This window comes from Notothenia rossii, assembly GCF_949606895.1.
Source record: "Notothenia rossii genome assembly, chromosome: 6".
In the NCBI taxonomy this organism is placed as follows: domain Eukaryota; kingdom Metazoa; phylum Chordata; class Actinopteri; order Perciformes; family Nototheniidae; genus Notothenia; species Notothenia rossii.
In genome coordinates, this window is record NC_136909.1 from 64,174,534 (window position 1) to 64,201,554 (window position 27,021).

General features: G+C 39.7%; 2 protein-coding genes across 3 annotated transcripts in view; one reads left to right on the forward strand and one right to left on the reverse strand.

Annotated features, from left to right (window-relative positions):
* Positions 1-251: 251 nt before the first annotated feature.
* Positions 252-3,202, forward strand: LOC307045457 (epithelial cell adhesion molecule-like). Its single transcript, XM_079691136.1, has 9 exons — positions 252-590; positions 1,277-1,378; positions 1,469-1,730; positions 1,822-1,887; positions 1,974-2,040; positions 2,184-2,282; positions 2,371-2,568; positions 2,663-2,707; positions 2,808-3,202. Exons 1-9 carry the CDS (start codon positions 527-529, stop codon positions 2,829-2,831), a joined length of 927 nt encoding a protein of 308 aa, XP_079547262.1. The 5' UTR covers positions 252-526; the 3' UTR covers positions 2,832-3,202.
* A 1,272-nt stretch (positions 3,203-4,474) lies between these two features.
* The window catches only part of plekhh2 (pleckstrin homology domain containing, family H (with MyTH4 domain) member 2), a 40,110-nt gene continuing 17,563 nt past the window's right edge, over positions 4,475-27,021 (reverse strand). Inside the window, exons 8-30 of one of the 2 annotated variants that reach the window (XM_079687659.1) lie at positions 26,572-27,021; positions 25,927-26,002; positions 25,747-25,841; positions 25,155-25,314; positions 24,926-25,062; positions 24,569-24,682; positions 24,073-24,159; positions 23,808-23,966; positions 23,110-23,190; positions 22,715-22,894; positions 21,924-22,032; positions 21,513-21,625; positions 21,154-21,333; positions 19,408-19,505; positions 18,032-18,209; positions 14,219-14,374; positions 13,505-13,602; positions 13,054-13,195; positions 12,826-12,962; positions 12,314-12,443; positions 10,631-10,717; positions 6,984-7,112; positions 4,475-6,243 (exon numbers count right to left, since the gene is read on the reverse strand). The exon at positions 26,572-27,021 is cut by the window's right edge and continues 377 nt beyond it. In XM_079687659.1, coding sequence (XP_079543785.1) covers positions 6,058-6,243; positions 6,984-7,112; positions 10,631-10,717; positions 12,314-12,443; positions 12,826-12,962; positions 13,054-13,195; positions 13,505-13,602; positions 14,219-14,374; positions 18,032-18,209; positions 19,408-19,505; positions 21,154-21,333; positions 21,513-21,625; positions 21,924-22,032; positions 22,715-22,894; positions 23,110-23,190; positions 23,808-23,966; positions 24,073-24,159; positions 24,569-24,682; positions 24,926-25,062; positions 25,155-25,314; positions 25,747-25,841; positions 25,927-26,002; positions 26,572-27,021 — 3,282 coding nt within the window. In that variant the 3' untranslated portion in view covers positions 4,475-6,057. Of the gene's footprint in view, positions 6,244-6,983; positions 7,116-10,630; positions 10,718-12,313; positions 12,444-12,825; positions 12,963-13,053; positions 13,196-13,504; positions 13,603-14,218; positions 14,375-18,031; positions 18,210-19,407; positions 19,506-21,153; positions 21,334-21,512; positions 21,626-21,923; positions 22,033-22,714; positions 22,895-23,109; positions 23,191-23,807; positions 23,967-24,072; positions 24,160-24,568; positions 24,683-24,925; positions 25,063-25,154; positions 25,315-25,746; positions 25,842-25,926; positions 26,003-26,571 lie in introns of both variants that reach the window. The other variant, XM_079687658.1, reaches the window with a different exon arrangement.

Sequence of the window (27,021 nt, forward strand, 5' to 3'; positions counted from 1 at the left end):
TTGCTTGTATCGACAAGATAAAAGAGTAAAATGTGTCAACAGAGTGAGAGCGCGCACGAAATAAACGGCAGGTCTCCCTTGTAAAAGAGATCGTTGATCTCAATGGGATTGTTTACCTGGATAAATAAAGGCTATAAGACCAAATATGGTCACACCGGAAAAAAGGTACGTTTGACCCCCACTCTTTCGACTATGCAAATGAGGGTGACGTCAATAGACTACTTTCTTATAAAGCTCCTTGTCAGTTGAACAACTACCACCAAAGGGGATAGGCCTACCGGAAATCAACAATATCTCAGTGCTCGTGCTTTTTTGAGACCTTACCTTTGGCGTGTGCGCGCTTCTAGAGTTTCTCTCCAAACAGGTTCGACCAGGACACACCTGCAGGGACAAAAAGGAGCCTTGTGTACTCGGGACGCCATTCTTTACTTCACTGACCTCTGAGGACGACAGACGGATAGAAAGCAGAAGAGGGAAACTTTTTAGATTCACATTCATTCGTTTTTAAGGTTTAATTCATTCCACCATGATGAAAATGTGGATTGCTCTCGTGCTCGTTGCCTTCGCAGCGACGGTGTCAGCTCAATCCTGTAAGTCTTTTGAATTCTTAAACTTTATTTATCTAGATAACGTCTCACTAACATGCTGCTAAATTGTGATGAAATTATTTAATAGTCCGTATATTTTCTCAATACTTGTATAGCTTTAGATACGAAAAAGTAAACATTTAAAAATGTTAACTTTAATGGGGTGTGTTTTAACAGGTGGCAGTTTTATATTTTAATACGTTTCTTTCCTTATGCGTAATGTGTGCATTGTATGACGTCTTTTAATAAGCAAGAAAAGATGGAAAACGGAAGTAAAAACTAGTTAAATATCAAACGCAGATAGTGTCGCTGTTGAGTGGGGGTTGGGAGGATTTGTCCCGCTCCCTGGGGACTTCTCTGTTTGGAGAAACCAACGCCCAGGTGTTTGATAAACCTGCTGGTCTACCTGCTTTACCCTCTGTGTATAGTGGTGTATAAATGACAATACAATACATCCCTTATGAATAAGGCTTACACCACGCCTATGAGACATTTTGCAATCTTTAATATCAACTTTATCATACTGTCTGCCTCTGTCCAAATATGTAGAATGCTGTAAAACAATCCTAGTGAAGTGCCATTAGATTTTTTTTTTTTAAGAAATATAGGTTTTCCTTTACATGCGATCTAGTTCATCTTTTGGATCACTGGCACGTTCTTCCTTTTTATTAATTGTGTTTCCTAATTAGGTACATGTCCATCTATGAAATGGGCCACCTGTGATGGAACTCCCTGTACCTGTACTTTGATGGTTGCTGACAAAACGAAGCAAACAATTGACTGCACCAAAAGTAAGTAAAACATAATTGATGAAATAAAGTATGTAGATTTCCTTACTTTTTTTTGGCTTGTGATTTACCCCCTTTCCCCCCCACCTTCAGTGATTCCTAAGTGCTTCTTGATGAAGGCTGAGATGTACAGATCTAACAAGAACCTTAGCACCCGTTATATCGGAGGAAAACCAGTTGAGTCTGCCTTTGTGGACAACGATGGCATCTACGACCCAGAGTGTGAGAACAGCGGCATATTCAAGGCCAAGCAGTGCAACAACACAGAGGAGTGCTGGTGTGTCAACAGTGCTGGTGTTCGTAGAACTGACAAGGGAGACAAAAACCTCAAGTGTGAGAAGCTGGTGGAGACCAAGTAAGTGATGTCAACATCATTTCAGAGGACTGTGTTCAAAGTTATAGTGTTCCAACACTATATATTAACCGCTTGTTTTATTTTCTTTTAGCTGGGTCCGTCTTCAGCTGACACACAAAGCTGTGAAAACTCCACTGAATAAAGATAATTTGAAAACGTAAGTTTATTTAAAATTAATTGAAAAAACACTGACATTAGATTTTGGGTTTCTTATAATTCTAATTTCTTGCCTTTTTAACACAGTGCCATTGCCGATGCCATTAACAAGCGTTATGACAACTTTAACAAGGAGATGGTGGAAAATGTTGAGGTAAGTGTCTTATCTGGTGCACTCCCAAATTGTATTTCTCTTTGTTACATTAGTCAACTTCATAGGGACTTCTTTGAGAACAATTTATTATCAGAGCAGCATTACAGGAACACTCCACTAATTCCCTTTCTGTTCTTCTGCAGTATGATGCTGATTCTCGCATGATTGTGGTGGATGTGAAGAAACCCAAGGGAGACCGCAAGAATGACCTGACCAACATGGCCTACTACATGGAGAAAGATGTATGTTAAATGTTTATTTAATGTTGTATATATGTATATATCCAACAGAAATCCATTGACCCTATTATTATAATCTCCTCTCCTGCAGGTCAAGGTACTGCCCCTCTTCAGGAACCAGGAAAAGTTTGCGGCCACTATGGGAGGCGAGCAGGTGGAGATGGAGAAGATCCTGGTGTACTACGTGGATGAGGAGCCCCCGACGTTCACCATGAAGAACCTGTCTGGTGGGATCATCGCCGTCATCGTGGTGGTGGTGCTGGCTGTGGTCGCCGGCCTGCTGGTCCTGGTGAGTGCATTTATCTACTCATGGAACATGGCTTTTCTTCAGCATGCACATCTTTTGAGTTTACAAATCCTAACCCTCTGTTTTTGTGGTTTAGTTCTTCGCCAGAAAGCGACAGAACCAGAGATACAACAAAGCCCAGGTGAGATGAACATCTTGGACATTTGAACAATCTCAGTAAAAAATATCTTTGCACCATAGAATGTTTTTAACAACTTTTTTTGTGCTTTTTTCTAATTCAGCCAAGAGAGCTGGAGCCCATGTAAATTCTTCAGGAGTCTATGAAGAGTTGGCTTGTACATCACCTGTTTAGGATTCACTTTTAATTGCAGTGGGAGGGTGCCATTTTGACCAATTTACTTGAGGAATATGGATTGTAAAGGAATGAACTTGCTTTTGTTGTTTTTTTTATGTTGACACTGCCGGTACCGCCATTTTTATTTATAAACTCTCTAAAGTCTTGACACAACTTTCAAATCTATATGCCATAAAGAACTTTTAAAAAATTAGCCTAGACCGTATGCAGTTTCATGTTTAGAACACATTTGAAAGGTTTAAATGTTGCGCCATAGATTGTACAGTTTGTTACTTATGTGTGTTTGATGGATTGTTTTTAATAAAAACGTTTTTAAAAGAATTAATGTGATGCAGGTTTCTTATTTTAAAACTAAAGGGTTTGTGTATGAAGCTTTGTGCCTTGGACACAGTGGAAAAGTACAGGGGGGGAAGTGATGAAGCTAGAGGAAAACACTGGGCATCATTTTGCATTTTGTGCTCATTGTTTATTCCCTCCCTTTAGTGTTGCATGAAATGGCTGCTTACTCTAATGTAGATTTACACAGGGCAGATTTCTACTGTGTTGAAATGTTTTTAAAAGGGTGTGGCTACCTGTTTTGAATCCTTAAAGGACACTTTAATCTCTGGTTTCCATTGTCCTTGGCTTGAATCTGACAAAAAATACACCTGTAAATGTCTCATCCATGCCTGAATGTATTTTAATATTGACTGAGCTCAGGTGTGTGGAATGTAAGTGTGCCGTTTAGTGATACTGTCTGACTGAGACTACCTTGTTAAAGGGAGCTGGTTAGTCACTTCTATCTCACCTCAGAAACTGTTGCAAAGTGTTCAACCTGTCAGTCAGGTTCTGTCACTATCATAAAAAAAAACTAGTGCAGTATGTACACAAAAAGGAGTTTAAAATGACTTATGGCAGCATTTATTCATTTGTCAAAATAGGAGACCTAACCGAAGACTGAATTGGGAATTTGTTACACAATCATCTTGAAACGGGTGTTGTTGCAGCAAACTTACATTTTGGTGAAACTGCTTAAAAACGGCATTTGTATCCTGTCACAACATGACCTCTGTGTTTGGGTTTGGTGTGCTCCAGCTTAAGGCAGCACTCTAAGAAGTAGTCGTTGTTTAACCTGTCACACAATGTAGGATAAGTCTCTATTTTTCACGGGATACAAAGTAAACGCTGTAAGCAGCCTAAATGTATTTTATCTTGAAGGTACACAAATCAGATGGTTGACCTTACTTTGTAATTGTGCTCCTAGTTTGAATACTGTATATTAACCAGCAGAGTATTACAATTAATCATTTGTCTTTTAGTTCTCTTACCACGCCTAGTTTTTCAACCCCATGCCTTCCCCCCACTTGTCTCCATAGCAACACAGGGACAAGAGCATGTCTCTAACTAGTTCAGGCAGGTTGGGTATGTATTTCCTCCTCCCCTCCCCCACCTCTCTTCGAAACTACAGGAATGAAGGTGTGTCTCTTGCGGTCAGGCACCTGCTGCAGGTATCAACACGTCAGTTTTATTTTTGCACCAATGAAGGGAAACTAGAAAAAAAACTAGTGTTATGGTTTCTGGTGGGCGTGGATTGTTAATATGAGAGATGATGACTTTACTGTAGTTTTGTTTATTCAGGCATTACATGTACAGTCATAAGATTTATTCCAAGGATGATTACTTTTATGACAAATAAATATAAAACTGACAATACTCTTCTGTACAAGCTTGGAATAATACTTCAAAGTACTTGTTTACACCTTTATGACATGGGTCACTTTAGCCGTTCATGTGACACCTCGTGTGTTCATATGATTCGATGGGAGCTAACCTTTGTTTATGGTTCGGGTTAAAGTTTGTCTCCTTTTCCAGCGAGTCATATTAGGATATATTCCTGTACAAAAGCTTTAGAGGGTTACATGTTTCTATTACACACAAAACAGTACAGATAAAACTCTATTTCTCTTTAACCCACACTGCCACATCCTCTTACCATCTTCCTCTAAATGTATCTGCGTTTCCTCTCTGTTAAAGGGTTCCTATTATGCTCAATTTGCGGTTCATATTAGTATGTTGTGCCTCTACTGTGACGTCTCCATGCTTTAATGTTCAAAAATCTCTTTATTTTTCTCAGCAGCACCTCTTTTCACCCTCTGTCTGAAACCAGAGCACAGTCTGCCCTGATTGGTTAGCTGGCCGGCTCTGCTGTGATTGGTAAACTGTTTAGAGATGTCCCACCCCTTAGCCCATCATGTACAATAAGTCGGAGCGCTAGCCAAGTGAGGCGCGAGTGTTACGTAGTGATGTCATTATGTCATGGAAGTAAGCAATGGAGTCCAATTTAGGCCTTTCAAGCAGGGGGGAGTCTTTGGGATTTTAGCCTTTGCAGACCATGTCCATGCTCAAAAACTTATATAGCACACTACAGGAAAGGTAAAACCCCAAAAAGCATAATAGGGCCCTTTAAATGAAGGCATCTAGCTGGTTTCAGTTACTCTTCACCAGAAAGGCTTGAAGTATTTGATTAAAGTTCCACCACTCTCCTGGCTGTTCAGTAACTAACAGCACACAGGGTCTAAACTGGTGTCCTTTTTTAAGTTAGACAAACCGCCAACTCATCGATTTGACTTCACTTTTTGAACAGTGTTCTTCAGTCTTTCCTTCTGCGTTCATCATATGGTTCAGTATCATTATATCTAACACTGTCTGGGTTTCACTTCCTGGTAGGGTTTCAATACCCTACAGGGGGAAGGAAAAATAAAAAAACAATTGTCTTAATTATTCCCAAACACAGAGTCATTGCCTCTTATTTGGTTGAATCCAGAATACAATAATTTACTTCAAACAGCATCTTTGAACAAGTTAATGTTGCACAAGGTACAGGTAGATTAATAATGAGACTGCAAAACGCTAGCTCAGCCTGTCAATATAGAGTGTTGACTTTTCTTTGGAGTCGGCACTTGAATGCAACACATTCATCAGTGACAAACAATGTCTTAGAAGAATGTTGTTTCAAGACACTTTTGAGGGTATTACAACACACTGCTCCAGGTTTATAAATTACCTTTTATATGCTTGAAATGAAAGGACAGGACATTCTGTCTAACTAAACCTGTACTGTAGGTAAATCCTTCCTTTTTGTTATATAGGTGAAGTAAAAGGGTTGATATTTCTCAGGGTGAGTTATGTTTGTGTCGTCACAGCAGCGTGGGAGTCTTGCTGGGGCGTCCCAGAGTCGGGGGGGATTTGCTCCTCAGCTCTTTGCTCTTCAGGCTGATGGGCTGCGCCACCATCAGCGCCGGGGCGGAGAGATGGTGCGCCGCCGCCTTCTGCTGATGAGCGCTGTTGATGTAACCGGAGATGAGCAGGGTGATCTCCCTTATCTGATGGCAAAACACAACAAAAAGGCCTGTCAGCGTGTCGTTTTGATGGTGCCTCCATGGAAAAAGTTCACTTTATGAAATCGTTTAAGGTTCTGCTTCGGCTAGTCAATGCTCTTTAAGAGATGCAATATAATGCTAGTAACTATTGAAGAGTGCATTTAGAAAAGTTTAGGGTTATTCGAAGTGGTTTTTCAACAAAATTGATAAGTTAAGAAGTTACTGACAGAATTGTTTTGCTATTGAACAACTTAAACTTCCACAAGTTCATAATTTTCATGCTAAATTACAATTCAAATTAAAGCTTTTGGGGGGTTTTATTAGCTGTTTTCATTTAATATAGCATTTTGCAGGTTAGACTTAACAGGAAGTGGAAATTCCTGGTTTCCGGAGTTTATATGAGAAAATGGCTAATGCTAAAAGTCTCCTCATATTGAGAGGCCTGCTCAGACAATTATTATCAAGTTAGTAAAGCCCAAAACATGTCAAGATGAATCCCTTAAACCAGTCTCTCAGGATTCTCAGTTGGCCAAGGTAAATATTCAATTAGTAATGGTTCAACTGTCAAAGCTGATAGAATTCTGACAGAAATTAAAACCTTTTCATTTATGTAATAAAAATGAAAGGAAATTGCTTTAAAGCTGCACGTAATAAGGTTGATTGATTGTCTAACCCTACTTGAGTGTCTGAATGGTCATGATGGACACCAAGGTTATTGTAAAACAGCCTGATTGCTCACTAACCTTTGAGGCGTCCATAGCAAACAGATGTTTCTCTGTAGGTTTGTCTTTGCTCTGTCCCACAACCAGCATGAAGTCCTGTTTGCAGCCGCCAAACGTCACCAAGGTCTTATAAGGGTGGGACACCAGCATCTTCTGAAGACACAGATGTACAGATATTTAGTTTAGTTTAGTTTATTTATTTATAGTGTCGTGAACAGTCCCCATCGATGAACTGTCACAAAAACAGTAAATGGAGCAGCTTTAGCCGACATGGCTAATTTCCAGCTGTTTTCCCCGGCCAGATGGTAATAGACACCCTTAAAATTACAATATATCAACAGCATTAGTTATAAGAAAATATATAAAATAAAATAAAAAGGAGGAAGACAAGTAGATACCGGTGTGAGGATAAAAGAGAACAATAAACGACACACGTTACTACATACAGTACATGTCACATATAGCACATCACAATCACATAACAGAAACGAGGGGCAACATCCATGATCACAACATGTAACACTCACGCCATACTCAACAAAGACTAGTGTGTGCAGGTGTAGTTCTCAGTGAACCATGTTTTTAAGTGAGCTGTGAAGGTGGTATGTGTATGTATGTCTTTGATTTGAGTGGGTAGAGAGTTCCAGTTTTGTATTGCTGTGACCGAGAATGATGACTGACCAAAAGTACTCTTCCTGAATGGGACTGATAGGTCGCCACGTGTGGAGCTTCTAGTGGTCAGTCTGGTGTTGTTACATTGAGTAACCAATGAGTTAAGAGGTGGAGGGGCTGTATTGTGCAGGATTTTGTAAACCAGAACAATGTTCCTATACTTTATTAAATCTTCCCAACTTAGGATGTTATGCTTGTTGAGGATGGCACAGTGATGGGACCGGTTAGGTTTCTGGTCCAGTACTTTGAGGGCTTGTTTGTACAGGGATATTCATGTTAGAAAAACAATGTGGAAACTAAATCCATGTGGAGATTAGGAGCGCTACATAATACAACATTATTACCCCAATTCCTGGAAGAATCTTCATATATGACCTACATATCACTTTCTGTAATAGTCCAGCAGATATGTGAAATATCTGAAAGAATTGTGCTTTTGATGATAAAAGCAGGAAATTTGGCACACTGTTAGAGCATGCCCTAAGGAAGATTTGTGGCTATAGGACCATCGCAAATTTGTCCAATGGCGCCAATGGTTGTTATTTTACCAGTAGTTTAGGATCTAGACCACCTAGGATCTTGATTCTGGTGGCTAATCCTACATTTTCAAGGATGGGGAATGCATTGGTACTATTTACAACATGCTAGAATGTAGCTAACTATATGTATATGGTATTCAGGGAACAAAATACACAGTAAACCATTAACATATTTATTATAGTAAAGTCATACATGTTACATAATATATATGAAATATTACAGGTTTTCAACTAAATGCAGAGTTAGTTCTGAAAACACAGTCCACCACAGTGGCAAAGGGCACTGCACTGAATTGCTGCCTTGACACATTTGCATTGTCCACTGCAACCCTTTTTGCATCCACAGTGGAGGAGTTCACAACAGGCCTGGTAATGTGGTCCAGTAAACTTCCCATCCACCTGTGGCCTTCCTCTTCCACCCCCAGTCACCTGGGGATGGGAGTTCAGGGGCTGCAAACATCATCTGTCCCCAGCACTGACCAGCTTGGAAGGCATCTCTTTGTGTGCTGAATCGATGCTGCTTGTGTTGGGGGGAGTCCTTCAATTGTTCCACCTTTCTGGGTGAAGAGCTGCTTGATTGACTGACTCCTGGCTGCTAGTGCGGTCATACAATACCAGAGAGCAGTGTCACGCTCACTTCTCAGGTAAGTCAGGCATTAGAGATTCTGAATCCTGGTCAGATCACTCTGTCTCAGCTGGAGCATGTCAGCAGAATTGATGTCGTGTGGGATGAATATTTCCCCGAAAGTCTGAAGGCTGAAACACGCAGCAAGAGAGGGAAGGGAGTTCATAGACGCGTTGAGCCATCCAGTGTCCTTCCTGGAAACTGGCCAGAGTTTCTGCGCATTGAAGACAAGAAGGCTGAACTGTTCTTCTTCCTGGCAACCAGTGTGACAGCCCTCAACACTGGCAAACAAATAATCAGTACTTGCAACATGCACACATGAGGAGGCTGATACCCGCATCCTACTGCACCTAGGAGATGCTGTGAAGGAAGGGTATAGCAAGGTGTCAATACGCACAGTTGACACGGATGTGGGAGTAGCCTACTGGCAATCACAGCAGCCCAATCGACCCAGGCCTGTCGTGAACTCCTCCTGAATGTGTCAAGGTAGCAATTCAGTACACTGCCCTTTGCCACTGTGGTGGACTGTGTTTTCAGAACTAAGTCTGCATTTAGTTGAAAACCTGTAATATTTCATATATATTATGTAACATGTATGACTTCACCATAATAAATATGTTAATGGTTTACTGTGTATTTTGTTACCTGAATACCAGATACATATAGTTAGCTACATTCTAGCATGTTCTAAATAGTACCAATGCATTCCCCATCCTTAAAAATGTAGGATTAGCCACCAGAGTCAAGATCCTAGGTGGTCTAGATCCTAAACTACTGGTAAAATAACAACCAATGGCGGCCATTTTCAAAATTGGACAAATTTGCGATGGCCCTATAGCCAAAAATCTTCCTTAGGGCATGCTCTAACAGTGTGCCAAATTTCATGCTTTTATCATCAAAAGCACAATTCTTTCACATATCTGCTGAACTATAAGCAAGCTTACTCATTAGCATTTTTGTTGTGCTTTAGTCCAACTTATGTGACAAAATCATGTTAAGCTAGTGCTTAACTGTGCTAATATAATCAAGTTATTTTAGACCACCCATGGAAAATGACTGACTCTTAAAGTGATAGTTCTGATTTTTTTTGGAGTAAGATTGTACGAGGAACTTATCAATAGACAGTGTATTATTACAAAAATAGCGGTCGACACACCCTCATTCTGCAGAAGCTAACAGGAGCTAGCATACATTAGCTATGCAATGCTGTACTTCTGTGGATGGGAGCAGTGTCAAAGTACAAATTACCCACCTAGAAATGTTAACTGCTTAAGTCGTGAAACAGCACTTTCCAATTGGGAACTAAAGCATTTGGCTATGCTCTCTTTAGAACCACCAGACTCCATGAACAAAATCCTGAATTTTACCGCAGGAAACATAGAAGGTACTGTTCTACTACTGCCTCAATGGGTTAGTTTGTTTGTTGTCACTCCCTTAAAACACCAAAGTGACCTATTGTGTTTGGCTAAGTAATTATAATGGAATCTATAGTTTTGTTATGAATGAGAACTGGTGGCTTTGGACGAAGCATAAAAAAAGACTTTAGTTCTCGTAAACATAGCCTAGACTTGAACTGATTAATTTATGGCTAAAATATATGTTGCTGCTATCCCCTTTCACAATCAGTAATAATCACAATCACAATCAATAGCCCATAATTTGTACTCCTGCTTGTTTCTCTATGGTCAGGCTACCTTGAGTAACCTCACTTAAAAAATTCTAGCTTCATGACCCAACACATCATACAGGTTTCCTGTTTAGGTTCTCTTTATCAGTGGATCAAGCAGACATCATGTCACGCAGTTGCAGGGAGCTAAAACAGAGACGCTTACGACAGAGTTGTGCTCCAGAACGCTGACACCATCTTCATGCACCGCCAGCCAAACACGAGCCCCCTTCTCCGGAGAGGGAGGGATGGCCTTAGAACAGAGAGAAACAAGAAGAGAGTTAAAATGTCACAATAAACTACAAGGTGATACACTGAGATACAAACAGTATGCATGTAGATGCGATGTGTGATTAAGATTAATCATCAGCAGTCTGTACAGTGTACCACTTTTTTATCAATCTGAATCTTTTAAATAAAAATTGATTGAATTAAATTACGATAACTTATCTTACCTACAGTATACATAGAAGATGTATAGATTTAGATATGTAGATGATTCTGCTTTTAATGGATATTAATCCAATCTAGTTACTTATTTATTACATTATGTTATTTAATTATTTATTTTATTATCATGGTATAAGGTCATTGCAATATAGAATACAATAATGTATAAATATAAAGATACAATTATAAAAAATGTACTTCTTTCGGTGTTTTGCACTTATGTATGTTAAATTGTCAGTATTTAATCAATAATGTACAATGACAATTTACACTCAATCTGGTTATGGTTAATTTGACGTAGTATATTATATTTCAATCTAAACCAGAAAGCAACTGAGTGTAAACAATGGTAAAAACAAAAGTTTTCCCCGTTTCTGAAAAAAAAAAAAATCTCTCTGTCTCTCTCTCTCTCTCTCTCTCTCTCTCTCTCTCTCTCTCTCTCAATTCAATTCAAAAGGGCTCTATTGGCATGAAAGTTAAATTAAACAATGTTGCCAAAGCATCACAATACAAAATAATTAACAACATTAACATACATTTCAAATGTTTACATATTATTGATGATATATATATACAGTGACACAATTACACTTCAACGTGTGTGTGTGTGTGTGTGTGTGTGTGTGTGTGTGTGTGTGTGTGTGTGTGTGTGTGTGTGTGTGTGTGTGTGTGTGTGTGTGTGTGTGTGTGTGTGTGTGTGTGTGTGTGTGTGTGTGTGTGTGTGTGTGTGTGTGTGTGTGTGTGTGTGTGTGTGTGTGTGTGTGTGTGTCTCTCATTCACTGTCCCTCAGGTTGTGGCATGTGTATACATATTGGGCAGCAAGGTGTGTCTTGTCTCCTTCTCCTAGGAGTACTCTCAGTCTTGAGAGGTCATCAACCTCCTTGAAACCTGGGATTACAGAGTTCAGCTTGTTCCAATAAATGCTCCTTACTTGGTTGAATGTTTGGCACTTCAGGAGGAAGTGCATCTCTGTCTCAGTCTCACCTGTCGTACAGTGACCACATGTTCTGTTCTCTTTTGGTTGCCAGGATCTTTTGAGTCTTCCTGTTTCGATTGCCAGTTTGTGGTCACTGAGCCTGTACTTGGTTAGGATCTGTCTCTGCTTTCTATCTCTGACAGTAGAGAGATACTCTGCCAGCTCATACTCTCTGTTTAGAGCCAGGTAACATTCTAATCTACTTTGGCTATTAGTTTCTTCTTCCCAATGTTGTAAATAGTTTTCTTTACATTGTGTTATAATGCGTTTGACTCTCTCTCTCTCTCTCTCTCTCTCTCTCTCTCTCTCTCTCTCTCTCTCTCTCTCTCTCTCTCTCTCTCTCTCTCTCTCTCTCTCTCTCTCTCTCTCTCTCTCTCTCTCTCTCTCTCTCTCTCTCTCTCTCTCTCTCTCTCTCTCTCTCACCTCTGCTTCAAATAACCTGGCTCCAAAGAAAGGCCACTTCCTGGCAACGGTCAGGTAGATCCTGACACACTCCGATGGACTTCGCCCCCTGAGGGAGGCCCAGCGGGCGGAGAGGCGCTGCAGCAGTTGTCTGACGGGGGGACGGGGGGGGGGGGGGAGACAGACATCCATTATACTCTTTTGATTGCCACAACCTGATTTTGGAGAAGGTGTTGCTGCATAACTTGAAATGGCTCTATTGTCCCTTTGTTGGAGCTTTAGGACCTCCTTTGTACTGATATGGCATGTTTATTTACACAGCACCTTATCAAACACTGAGGTCATTTAAAGTGTATTACAAGCAAAACAAAGTAAATATAAGTTTAAATACATGTAAGTTACGTTTCTACAGTACAAGACAGGTTTAAAATCAAACAAATAAAAATAACATTAAAGCTATATTTAAATTTAAAAAAAACGTTTCACAGAGATCTGATTGGACTGGATGTGTCGTTTTCAGTGTGATCTGGTACCTGAGCTGCTCTTCAGACGTGGTTCTCCGGTAATGTTTGGGATAAAATCTGTCCAGAACCTGTTTGAGGGTTTGGTTGGACTTGGTCTGTGCTGATCCAGGAGCAGAGAAGGGACGCTCAAAGTCTCCAAACTCCACCTGAACACAGACACAAACATGTTAAACAAGTACAAATTAAAAAGAAAATGTTCAGGAGAAATTCATTAAAAATGTTTTATAACTTCCAGACCTGGGCCAGCAGGGCAGCCATTTCCAAAGCCAGTTCCTTGTTGACAGGGAAGTGTCCCGCTACAATAGCCTCATTTGTCTGATAGGCCAGCAGCAACCTCTCCCTCTCTGACTCCCCCCTGACCTGGAGAGAGGAGTACAGCCTGCGAGTGGGGTCAAGGCAGAAATGGTAAAAGTGAAAAAAGATGGAGAGAAATGAACAAATACAGACATGTATTTTCAAATGTTTGTGTTGTATTTCTCAAGACTAAATCAATTTAGTCTTCACTCCAGTTGAGCTTTTAAAAGATTGCATTCAATTAAAATACAATAGCGTAAATGTTGAAATACGTTCTGATGTATTCCCTTAAAGTGAACCCTAATCAAAACTCCTAGATATCTTGAGGCTGAATCTAAACATAGATTTGTTGAACCTGATGTAAGCATAGATGTATGTAAGTGTCCTTCTCTACCTGTTCTTGTAGGTGAGGCGGACAGTCCTGGTGTTTTCAGACTTGCCAGTGTGCTGCTCCTTCGAAGCTTGCTCCCATTTGGAGATAATGTCACAAATCTGCAGGAGATATAAAAACGTTTTGATTGGACCTTTCTTAACAAAATGGTGTTGACTTGTTTGCTTACATTATTTAAAATATTTTCTGAAATGTTCAACCCTACAGAAATGTAATCAAGGTTACGGCCTGTTTCATTTGGTCGCCTGTAATGGCAACATATCCTCTTTGTACATTTGTGGTTGAGTTTTTTTGTTGCTGTTTAGCCAAGTGATATATTTTAGTCATTGGCTGTCTGGATCTTAAAGTATCAGAAACACAAGCTGAGGAAACGTTAGCGGCAACCAAACAGCATTGGAAAAACACAGATTTGAATGTGAAAATGCTCAATTCAGAATTTTACCAATTTAATTATTTGGCCTGATTGTTTAGAAGAGGAGCAGACGACTGTGGATAAAACAGCTGACGTTAAAAACCTCCTGAGTATCTGGATTTTTTTATCAGAGGAAAAGCTGAGGATGCATTAGTTGCAACTCAGCTCAAATCACCTCGAGGAAGTCAGATTTGAGTCAAATAGCGAAGTAGAGGTACAGATGTTTATCGTTAATCTGTTCAATTGTTTTCAATCCAGGTATAAAAACGAAACACTTCCTCTGAACACATGAATAGAAGCAGCACCTTGATGGCTCCCTGCAGACAGTGCTCCAGCTCTCGTCCCGTGGGGTCGTCAGTGAACAGGCTGAACCCAGACAGACCCGTCTTCCTGATGCCGGTGTCCTGGTTCAGGCGACACTGGAACTCGTCCACTGTGGTCGAAGCATCGAAGCTCACCACCTGAGGAAATGCAATGAAATACATCACATCAGTTATTAATTATCATGATCATGACAGTTTATTCGTCTTCTGTCTGACCATATGAAAATTGTTATGCTTAAGTGTTTTAGTCCAAATATTCAAACGTTTGTTTTGTGTCCAACTTTATCTGTAAGAGGTACATGCAAAAAATCATCAAAAACATATTTAAAAATGGATTCCTGTCATGCATGTATTTTTTTTCGACTTTTCTTAATTCTGCCCCTTTGGGACCTTTTAAAATCGTCTTTGAAACAATATACATACAATACTACTTGAATACTACAATATTTTCTTTGTTATCGTATTAAAATCAGACATCCCAACATGGTTTCCATGGGTCGGTAAACAGTCATAAATCCAATTATTTTATCCCCAAAAAAATATCTAAATGATCTTTTTTTTTTTTTTACAATATGTTTATTGGTATTTTCTTATTGAACAACAACGTTTTTGCACAAAACCTTGTTGATCATCAACAATTAAGTGAGGGAGATATTTATCCAATCGTCCAGAAAGAGCTTTGCAAAGTATTTTTGTTTCATACATCCCATTAAGCTAATTGGTCTGTAAGATGAGCATTCTGTTGGTGGCTTGTTTGGTTTTAATATTAAAGTTATCATAGCTAATCTCAATGAATCTGGGAGCGTTCCTTTGACAAAAGATGCTTCATACATATCGAGAAGCGGCTTTACAAGTTGTTTTTTAAATGTTTTATAAAACTCTATGGGAAACCTGTCTGGTCCGGGTGCTTTACTGCTGTTGATATTACCTATAGCTTCACAAAGGTCGGCTATTGTCAATTGACTATCTAGTTTTGCTTTGTCATCATCTGAAAGAGAAACTGTAGCCTGTCAAGGAAATTGCTCTGAGCTTCCCTGTTTTCTGTTTATACTGATTTATAAAAGTCTCTACAATTATTATGTATCTCTTTTGGGTCTACAGTTAAGTTGCCAGATACTGATTTTATACCATTGATTATTCTTTCTGCTTGCATTTTCTTTACTCTCCAGGCCAGTAGTTTACTTGCTTTTCCCCCTTGATCGTAGTATGTTTGTTTAGTCCACATTAGGCTTTTAGCCACTCTGTCACTTGTTAACTTATCGTAACTAGCTCTCATGACGGATAGATCACGTAATCTTTCAGGATCATTGTGACAGTACATTTCAGTCTCTGCTTTCTTAATTTTGTTTTCTAATGTTTTTAATTCTTGATTATGCTGCTTAGTTTTAGAATTTGTAAAACTGATAATTTCTCATCTAATATAAGCTTTAAATGCTTCCCATCTAATGCTGGCCGAAGTTTCATCTGTATTTAGTTCAAAAATAATTGTCAATGCAACTTTCCACAAATGTAACAAAGTCTGGGTCTTGAAGTAGATAGACTTAACCTCCATCTTGCGTGACGTTCAAACCTGCCTAAATTGATCTCCATAAACACGGTTGCGTGGTCGATTATTACAATACTACTGTAACCACAACTTTTGACTTTGGAAAGAAGATCCACAGAAAAAAAAAGTAATGCGTGAATGAGTTTCATATGAGCTTGAATAGCAAGAAAACTCCCTCTTATCCGGGTTCAAGTTCCTCCAAACTTCACTTAACCTTATACCCTTCATATATCTAAGCAGTGTTTTCCTTGTTTGCACATGAGTCATATCAACCTGTGCAGATCTATCAAGGAGTGGATCAAGAGCACAATTAAAGTCTCCTCCTATAATATAAAGTCCCTCCAAAGCAGACAGAGTTAGAAACAATCTTTCAAAAAACGTTATCCTCATTCGGGCCATAGACACTTATAGAATGAATTGACTTGGACAATAATATACCTTCCATGTGGGTCTTGGATAGTTTTTATAAGTTGAAATGGTATCGATTTGTGCACAAGGATAGCCACACCTCGTGCATAAGTACTAACATACTTGGCCTGGCCACCTTTTGCTCAAATAGTGAACATCTGCAGCGAGTAAATGTGTCTCCTGTAGAAAGACTATTTTAGATTTAAGATGTTTTACCCCGTTTAAAACTTGCTTCAATTTAGCCAATTTTCTCATTCCCAGGACATTCCAGTTTGTGACTTTAATATCCAAACTACTGCCCTGACTTGTTCTCTCCATAGACATTCATCTCAACATTATAAAGCAACGAAACTGTAAATATTTTTACAAAATAATTAATATGGTGCAAGTGACCCCCCTCCTCCCCCCAAACGAAACACATACACACGCACACACGAACACACCCCAGAACAGGCACACCCTCAACCCTAGAATTTCACCAACTGAAATGCATACCCCACCCCTTGTGTAGAAACATTGAGGGACGTTGATCCACAATATGCGAGGAGCAACCAGTCAGTGTAACTCGACTCAAGCTCACAAAACAAAAGAAAGAATTTGGTGCCCAACAACCACACCTTAAACCTTGTCAAGTAATATATACCTTCAGGACATAACACAATACCATCTAAACATATTAAAACAATATCTGCTGGTCTAATGAAACATACAAAACACATATGAACACAATGCCATCCTTAATATATCGGTCTACTCTCGAACAGAATTATATTTCAATGGGCTTTCTCTTAAGAAGGAGAGAGAGGAATAAAAGAAACCTCCATATACACACGCGTATAAAGACAATGTAAATGTTTGCAACTTTAACTCAACTCACAATGCCTGATATCTTCCGATGCAATCTCAAGCTCATTGTGGCCGTGTGATTCCCACACAATACACACCAGAGGCTATTGTTTGATGCTTTTGTAGAACTTTTCGGCTTCTTGTGGCGTTGTGAAGAGATGAATCTTGCCGTTGTGTAGCACTCTGAGTTTATCTAAATGATCTTTAATGTAATTGTATAAGTATCAATTGATCCTCTACTGTTGAGTTAAATGCAAACTATCAGAATGGTTGTCTACATTTTTTTGCTTTTGATCAAAATACCATTGCCAAAACGTTTGGTTATTTACATTTGATTACATTTTTCATGACTGAAATGTGATTGTAGGTAACACATGCACGCAGATCAGTTTGGTTTTGACCACTGTTGAAACCATTAGGTGTAAGGCTTTCCATGGGTATATTGAGGATTTGTATGAAAACATAAAAAAAAGAATTCTGACAGCAAAGGTGTTCGCTTCAAAACATCTACGCTTTCATGTGTCGTCTAAACCTAATATATATTTTTGACTGGTTAATATGACTATTGTATGCCAATACGTGTGTGTTGTGGAAGTCATTAGTACTGCTTTTATCATAAAATATCATACAAGTATTGAAGTTATTTTTATGTGGCCTTAAATGTCTTATATTAAACTTGCTGGAACCGACAGTGTGAAGCAGATTTATTTTTATCATCAACAGCTGATACTAGGCTGTGATGTAATCAGTTTCTCAAAGCATACACAGAGAGGGAACAAGGAGTGACAAAAGCAAACACGCCCTGAAGAGAAACCTGACTAAGAGCGTACAGGTGGATGATTGTGTGTGTGTCAGTGAAGCATGTGAGCGATGCATGACACACTGAATCTTCACGATGGTATGTGAGGGATGAGATATGAGTATCTGGCAGCATGATTCCACCTGTTGGCTTCCCTGTGGTTGTTATGGTGTCTTCCTGTGTGATCTGCTCCTACCTGGTAGGTGTTATTGAGGAAGTGAACAGGCACGCTGAAGGGGAGGGAGTGATGGTAGGGGTTCCTCAGGAGGATGGACAGGATCTCCATTCGGGACGGCCTGGCCTGCCTCTCTCCCTTCTGCTGCGTCCTCTCCATGGAGCGCTGGCAGTACACAGCATACTTCCCCGCCTCCGTCCTGAGGAGACAGTGGTTTATACTGTGACTGCTTTTACAACAAGTACAATTACAAATGTTTGTGCTAATATCCCAGTTTTAGTTTTTTTAAATGTGAACAATGAAAGCCGGTATTATATAAGTGTATAGGAAGAAGATGTCAAATTTAAGATGAGAGATTTTATTAATACAATTAATCATGGAGCCCAAGCTTCTTTATTTGTATTGGTTTTTATAAAAAAAATAACACAAGAAAGATTTTGCAAATCTATTGAGATTATTAGCACTTTTATGGAAAAATGTAAATAGATAATAATATTTTTTATTAATATTTTATTTGTTTACTTTTTATTCTACTTTCAATGTGTTCTTATTTGATTTGATTTGTTTGTTAGTTTTGAATATTGTTAGTTATTTTTATAATTATACTATATATGCTGTTATTAATTAGGTGTGTGTTTGTATTTGCATAATTGGTGGTGTGCCCCTTTGTTTGAGTCAACTTTAAGATATGACATAAATGACATCAAATATAAATAACTATATTTCACTTGAGATCAAGTTGTGGTTTAGCACTGCAAAGGCTTCCACAGAAGTGAGTTACTGATTATAAAAGGCTGAAAAGTATTTAGCCAACAAAGAACAAAGAACAAAAGGCACCTCATTGGATAATCGATTCATTTGAATGTCTGCTCAAGCTTGAAACTATTTTAAGTTCAACATAGGAATTTATGTTCAGCGTGCAAATAAATTCTTGTGCATAACGAGAGATATGTGAAGAACTGGGCTCAATAAGTCAATCAAATAAAGAGGACATTGGGCAGATTCAATTCTAAGCGTTAATATAAATAACAACATGAAGGTTAACATTTTTAATACAAGATTCAAGAGTTCATGATATTTATCTATTATTATTTTTTGGGTGTTGTTAAATAATAATAGTAATGATCATAAAAGTAATAATAATAACAATCATTTACACTTGTACAAGCATACAACAAATATGTGCAGAAATAAAAAATAAAAGATGCATTGAAATAATTATAATAAAACAACTTTTGACAGAAAGCAGAGTTGCTGCAGAGTAATGAGTTGGGGTTAAGGAGTTTCACAGGGAAGCTTGTAGAGGTGTGTTTAATGGGCTTATTTATTGTTGTCCCTTTTTAAATGCTGTGCCTTGGTTCCTCGTGCTAACGTTCGGCCCCTGGTTGTTTCCTCACCTGGAGTCTCCGTGTCTCTTCAGGTGAACCTGCAGCAGCCAGAGGAACGGATGCTGAGGCAGAAACAGTCCCACACACAGAGCCAGAAACTGCCATCCCTGAAGAACAACAGGCAAACACACACACCTCACACAGTCTGTAAACAAATACGACAGAAACTGTACAGAAGCATACGTGCAGAAGGTGACAGAAAACTGCAGCTTCTTCTTTTTGATACAGTTTCATGTGGAACAATGTGCCTCAAGTGTAACTAGCTTCAGTGAATGATCTGACAATAGGCTCCTTTTTCTTTACTCTCACAAAGGAGCTGACTGATGACTCAGCCTTTTGTCTGTTATCTCAGACATAATCATTCTTTGGAATCGTACAACTCTTCCAAACAGGTAAACATACTGTCTGCCCTCTGCTGGTGCTACAGGTATATCTGGTTATTGGTTACAAAACATCACATGATTAAAGTTCTGCTCTTCAAAAGGGTTTATTTTTATTTAAAGAAAATATTTGAAATACCAAAAGTAAAAGTACTTATTATGTAGTATGACCCATGTCAGAATCATTTATGTTACATTATTGCATTATAATTATTTATGCATTACATGGGTGTGGTTTATTTGAATTACTTTTTATACTGCCAGGTTACTGGGTACTGGGGTTGTATGTTACAATGTAATAGTTATTTAAAAGTGTGTATTATTAACCTAATCTGCAAAGTAGCTAATATCTAATGCTGTAAAATGAATATAGTGGAAGCAAAAACAAAATTTGCCTACAAATGTATTCGGGTAAAAGTATGATGTGTAGACTATGGTATATTACTATAAAGCATTATTTATATGAATAGTCATATAAACATAACTATACCTTGCTACAAGCAGATTATAAGGTACCACCAAGGGTTTACGAGTAGTTTGTAATTTATTTATTAATTAGGTTGTGAACACTTTATAAATCATTAATAAGCTTTTGATAAGACATGAGATAAACAGAGCAACTGTGACCGGTTGCTTGCCAAATAGTGAGCCCACATTTATCTGTACTGCTAAGCCTTATTATAAATGGTAGTGACTCATTCATAAATGGGGAGTTGTTTCACACTTTACAACAAGTCTCCCTTTTGGCAGTTTTAAATGTTAGTAACTCATAAATAAATGTTCATAAGAGATGCCAATAAACATCAAGATGGAAGGGGGGGAATCAACTCAGTGAGCAACAGATACCAAGGATGCTGGCTGATGAAGAAGACGAAGTAAGCTAGGTAGCCAATATAAGACTTAGCAGTACAGATAAATGTGGGCTCACTATTTGGCAAGATGACTAAGCCTTATATTGGTTACTCAGCTTACTTTGTCTTCTTCATCAGCCAGCATCCTTGGTATCTGTTGTTCACTGAGTTGATTCTTGCTAAGTAGCCAATATCAGGCTTAGTCATCTTGCCAAATAGTGCGCCTGTGTTGATGTATGAAAACTATGTTAGAACTGGTTTATAAATGGTTCTTAATGATTAATAAAGTAATTACAACCTAATTTATAACCTAATTACAAACCCTTCATGAATCCTTTATAAGGGTAGTCTTATTGTAAAGTGATACCGATTATAACACATAGTTGGTTTGTCTATAATCCACTATGGACATTAGTGTCATAGATTTACTCAGCAATGAATCCAACCTTTTCATACTGTGAAATGTCAGCATTTCCTGTTTACAACTCATGTAACTGCTTCCCCCTTGTGGTGAAAGTGCTTACCTGCAGGGGTGCTGGGTGGCCGTGTGGCTGCCTCCTGCAGGTCTGCTTTATGAGCTGGCAGAAGAACTCGTTCTGCAGCTCGGGGTGGGCCAGACAAACCTGCAGTGCACTCTGGGCCAGCGAGACATGGTAGTCGATGGCCGGAGCATCGATGGCCACGTTGATGAAGAGCTGACACGTCTGAGGAGAGACAATAGGTGGAGTTTAAAGACAAACGCAGGAAAAATAGGGACAAAACAGCATTGATTACAGTGTGTGTGTGTGTGTGTGTGTGTGTGTGTGTGTGTGTGTGTGTGTGTGTGTGTGTGTGTGTGTGTGTGTGTGTGTGTGTGTGTGTGTGTGTGTGTGTGTGTGTGTACCTTGAAGAGTTTAACGGCCTCTGTCTGCAGAGCTTGTGAAGGCAGCGTGGTCAGAGGAGATAACAGAGCTTCCTTACTGAAACACAACATGGGGTGTCTCCAGAGCTGAGAGTCTGAAGGCAGAACAACATAATGCTAGCTGAATGCAATCATAAAATCATACAGATGGATAAATACAATGTGCTCCATACAAAAATTCCAAAGAAAGACAAATATATGTTTCACAACCTTTTTCAACATATTATTTTGCATGGTAAATGTACTGATTCCATCCATGTCATGTTGATGCTGATCATCATCATCCAAATCCTCCATGGATCATCACCCATCAGGTGAATATTGCTGCAGATGTGTTGAGGTCAGCTGATATTTAATCAGAATTAAAGAAAATAATTAGTGGTCACTTCTTACTTGAATCTCCATCCAGCTGGAAGAGTTTTCCCACCAGTTGTTCGAACTCCGTGCCGACTTTCCCCACGGTGGTGCCCGCTGCCATGGAGAGATGGTACAGCCACGCATCCTACGGAGGCACACAGGTTAACGTCAGTGATAATGGGAATGAACACCAAAAGGCATGTTTTGTATTTTTATTGAGAACAGAATTAGTCCTGATTGACAAGTTTTCAGTTTGAATTAAAAAGGATTGCACGCAAATAAACACATATAAAAATAGTCATCATTCATCATGGAATACCTTACCAAGAGCTATGAGACATACATATTTTTGAACAGCTGAAAACCTTTTGATTTAGTTTGTCTTTATAATTATTATCATTCTTATTCTTCCTATTATTATTTGTATATGATATATTACTCTATTAGTATTTTCTTTATTTCACATGATATATTTTAGCATTAACTGAGTTTTTATTGTTATTTGTATAAAGCACTTTGAGCTATTTTGTTAAAACATTATTATTAAAACATTTTGGATTACCTTTGACGTGAACAATGTGATGCATCAGAGGTCATTTAGTTTTGAATTGTTTATGATAGAAAACAAAACATTGCATATAGAAACTCCAATTCAAGCAATAGAAAAGACAAAAGAAATGTAGAGAGTTTAAATGGCCTCTTAAGGCAAATGTGATCTGTGATATTGGGCCACAGTATAAATGAAATTGACTCGACTTCCCGTAGAACGAGCGGGACAGATCATGTGATCAGAAATGACAAAAAAAGCTTTTATAAGTACTGCTGACCTTCTCGTGGCGGGACTCGATGAGCAGGTAGGTGGGCCCCTGCTCCTGAGGGTGGATGGTGATGGTAAAAGGTGCCGCCTGTAAGCCCCGCCCACATGCCTTCAATTCGTCATCAGAATCTCTTGACCTGTCCACCTCCTCCACCTTGGCCTCCCACAGCTTGATCTGACCCAGGGGGAACTGGGAAAATACACATGATCCCACACACACACACACACTGAAATAACAGGGAACACCTTTTGTCCTATAATAATGAAGTTCCTTTTTGCTGAGTCATTTACAATTTAATATAGATTTTTTTGTCCAACCACTTATAGAAAACCTCAAAAATATGACCCTGACGAGCGTTACAGCTTTGTCTACATCCCGAACAGAGATTTCATGTTGAATCATACCTTGTCCTCTTGGCTGCGGAAGTAGTACAAGGTTTTTCCAATCAGAGCACACCAAACCCGCTTGGAGTAGCCGTGCTTCACCTGCAATGGAGTAAACTGATGTCACTAATCACACCACGCTGACAACCTGATATGAAAGACCTGGGGGAAATATCAGAAGTGATCAAAATCATTGTTTTGCAAGTCTTTGCGTTCAAGGCCAGATTAAAGTTCCAAATCTAGATTGTCTTAAATTTGCAGGTCTTGATTTAAGTCCTAAACTTATCCTGAACAAGTCCTAAACAAGTCATATTGCCGCTCTTCACCAATTTCTGCATATTGTGTTTTTTGAAACAAAATCAAACACTCTTGATTGGACGCTTTTGACTCATACCGAGTGTCGATTTAGCGATAAAGGAGTGAAGGAAATCAAGGGAGATGAATTGATTGATGGCAAACTGTTTAAATAACATACTCTGTAAGTATTGGGCTTCGGCGAAGGTATCAAGTATTTTCAAACTGAAAGAATCAAGTCTAAATGACTTGGCAAGTCCTCAGTGTAAAGTGGAGATTCATGTATTCTTTTGAGTTTATCAAGTGAAGTTTAAAGTCCAATGTGTGAATTGAATCTGATTTGAAATCATGAGACTCAAGTCAACATCTCTGCTATACATGCATTATATGAAGAGATTTGAAGTCTAATTTTGAGGTCATGGTACCTTGATGAGCAGTCCCTTCATGCCGGGCCGGATGTCGGGCTGAGTGAAGAGAGGACTGGCAGCCTTCAGCCGGAGCACACTCTGCAGCACCCGCAGCCACTCCTCCAGCAGGTTGGGGGAGTCCGCCTTCAGGTAGTACACACGCTTACCTGTCACCACCTGCAGGACACAGGACAGACCCCCATGGAGGGGTGAGGACGAGGACGGGAATCTGTTTTAACTGTGTTTGGATTAGGAGTAGATTTTTCATAGTGGACAAACATACCTGGAGGACTTGTTTACCGTCGCCACGGGCGATGCTGCTGGTGGCGTTGACCTCGATCTGACCCTGAGGTTTCCTGATCACATCACTCTATGAGAGAGGAATAGAGTTTTACAGCGGCACATTGAAGAAATACAGACATACACGGTTGCCCATAAAGTTGGAATAATTTAGTTTTGAGACCTATTGCTGTTTTTATTCCTATTTACACACACAATCATGAGAAGAGGTCGAACGTGTTTTATTCAAACTTTAGGGGCAACAGCGTATATCCACTTAGCTCGATGAATACAAATCATCTGTCAACAACAAAATGGATTTATACTAATTAAACCACATTTAATGACAACTATTTGAAGCTATACCATAGAGATGAACGCAGTGGAGTAATCATGAACATACACATACTTAAGTAAACAAAAACAAAAAACATTTAAGAAAAAAAAGCACTTAGATTCAAATAATATGACTTTGACAATAATTGTTGGAAGAAACCCACAGGTGAGTTGTAGTAGAGCAGCTCTCCGTCTTTGAGGACAAACCAGCGTCTCTTCCAAGTCTTCTTCCACGTCTTCACCATTTTTAACAGGTAGCCGGACTTCTCCATTGGTTCCTACAGAGACACGACACTGTTCAGTTTGATGTAGTACAGTAAAGTACAATACAAACTACATGCTGCAATTTCCACTAATTTAAAAGTGAGTTTAAAAAAAATTCATTAAAAGGACGTTGCCAAATATATATATAATAAAATACTTTATTGTATTTATTGAAACCTGGTAGAACTACTGGTGTGTTATTGCATGTTACCAAAGGAGCTTGAAATGTTAATTTGAGATATTTCTGAGGGACTCACACTCTTGCCGTTGTCACTGACTGTGGAGCAGGTCTTGGGGAGTTTCTGCTCCGGTTCAGAGCACTCTGTGTCGGTGGAGTAGGCGTCAGGGGGGATGGCGTAGTCGCTCTCTGATGTCATGGAAGACATGGACACAGCTGCAGGAAAGGAAAAAGTGAATAAGTTGATGAGATGGTACTATTAAGAGAGAAAGTATTAAACAAGCTTCCAGCATGTGTGTGGTCCGTACCTCTCTTGAGCGAGCGCGGGCTGCCGGGGCTGCTGTCCTTGCGGGAGCTGGAGGAGGTGTGAGAGCTGCAGATGGAGGCGTCCTCCTCTCCGGAGCTGGACGACTCCTCGGAGCTGGACGTCTCGTCTGAGAACGGACTGCTGCTCAGCAGGGTGGCTTTCTGCAGGACGGTGGGGCAGCGATCAAGCCATAATACTGTATATCAAAATCTTAACCTCACTACTCAGACTGTAACACCACTGTTGAGAGAAAACTGTGCTGAGCAATATTTACAAGCTATTAATATTGTAACTGGCTGCTATTTCATTGATTTCTTTTTTTAAATGCAGCTAATTTTTTTAACCATAGATGTGTACTTGATTTGATTGTATTAATGTGTGCTTGCCTCTTTATATCATATATTACTCTTCTGCTCTACTCAACTTATTTAGCATTTTATCTGCACTGTCCCCTTGCTGTAAAATTGTAAATGTCCCCGCTGTAAGACGTATATAAATTGGGGTTAAGGTTTAGATTAGGTTTAGGTCAGATATAATGTCTAAATGTTCGCTGAATGCATTACAGTCTTATTTTGATGTAAAGCTGGACTCACCCCCTTCAGAGTCGTATACACTGGAGTAGTCATGTTTCTGTAGATGAGGGAGGTGTACATTACAAAGGCAGGGTAGGAGGATTTGAGTGAGTGGTCTGCAACACAGATCACAGATCAGTTAGCCAGAGTCTGAGTTTGAGCGAGAAGGTGCACGTCTCCCCCTTCCCCCCCCCATCTTACCTTTGCTAGCAGGGTCTGTGCAGGAAGTCTCAGACAGTCGGATCCCTGACTTGGCCACAGCATATATACGACTCTCCTGTGGACAGAAACTGGCAGGATTAACGGTCAAAAAGAAACACTGACACTTCTACAGGGGCTGCAGCAGATGGCACTGTGAGTACTAGAAATACAAATAGTAGCGCATCGACCTGAAATGACAGGCATGTGATGAAAACCATGTAGCCCCTAATAATAATATTATTTTCTGAACATGTTTACTAGATTTGAACCTAACCTGATCAAAAACATAAAAAAGGCCCACAGAATGCAACAACTTTTGCATTACTAATTAATTTTCATTAAAGAGCTTAATACTGGTGTACACTTTTATAACCCATAATGAGATCAAGTAAAACATAATATCCTATTCACCAAAATAAGCGCATATTTTTTTAAATGCGGGAGAACCTTTGAAAATGATGCAATAGATTCCTTTGATATTGTCAGTAAACACTGCAGTATCCACTAAAAGGAAGCTGGGAGTCTGCTGGCCTGGAAAAGAGCGTATTCATTTGATTGTCTGTTATTGATTGTACATTGAATATGTTAATGTGGGTTAGTGTTTTTTTTTGCGTGCAGTGGGAAATAGGCTTTAGATGATCTTACCCAGGAGGGCAGCCTGTGTAGCGGGGGTGTGGGGGGCACGGAGCTGTCACTTTCCTGCCCTGGGATGACCTCTGATTCAGGAGGCCCAGGCATGTCCTTTCCGGTTTCCATGCCAACCTCCTGCTCCTGGTCGAGGTCTGTTTCCTGCGGGCGGAGGGGGCGCAGCATGCTGAGGGCGTTACGCGTGTGGCCGTGTGCGACCTCACTGCTGATGGGGGGCTGGCTCAGGTGTTTCTTAGCCAGAGCTACGTTCATCAGCCCGAATCCTGTCGGGGTCCGCAGGCGGGGCTGTTTGGGGGAGGCGGGGTTGTCCCTCAGGTCCTGGGGCGGGTTTGGACGTTTGGGGTTAAGGGCGGGCGTGAGGATGGGGCTGGGGGTGTTGGGCTCGCTGGAAGACGACGAGGAGTCGAGTCTCTGTGATTGAAAGCGTTTGTTTAGCTCCTCAGAGGT

Coding starts and splice junctions, on each gene's coding strand:
- LOC307045457 (XM_079691136.1), top strand. CDS start 527: ATGATGAAAATGTGGATTGCTCTCGTGCTCGTTGCCTTCGCAGCGACG. Junction 1,379..1,468: donor AACAATTGACTGCACCAAAA/GTAAGTAAAACA, acceptor CCCCACCTTCAG/TGATTCCTAAGTGCTTCTTG. Junction 2,283..2,370: donor CCTACTACATGGAGAAAGAT/GTATGTTAAATG, acceptor CCTCTCCTGCAG/GTCAAGGTACTGCCCCTCTT.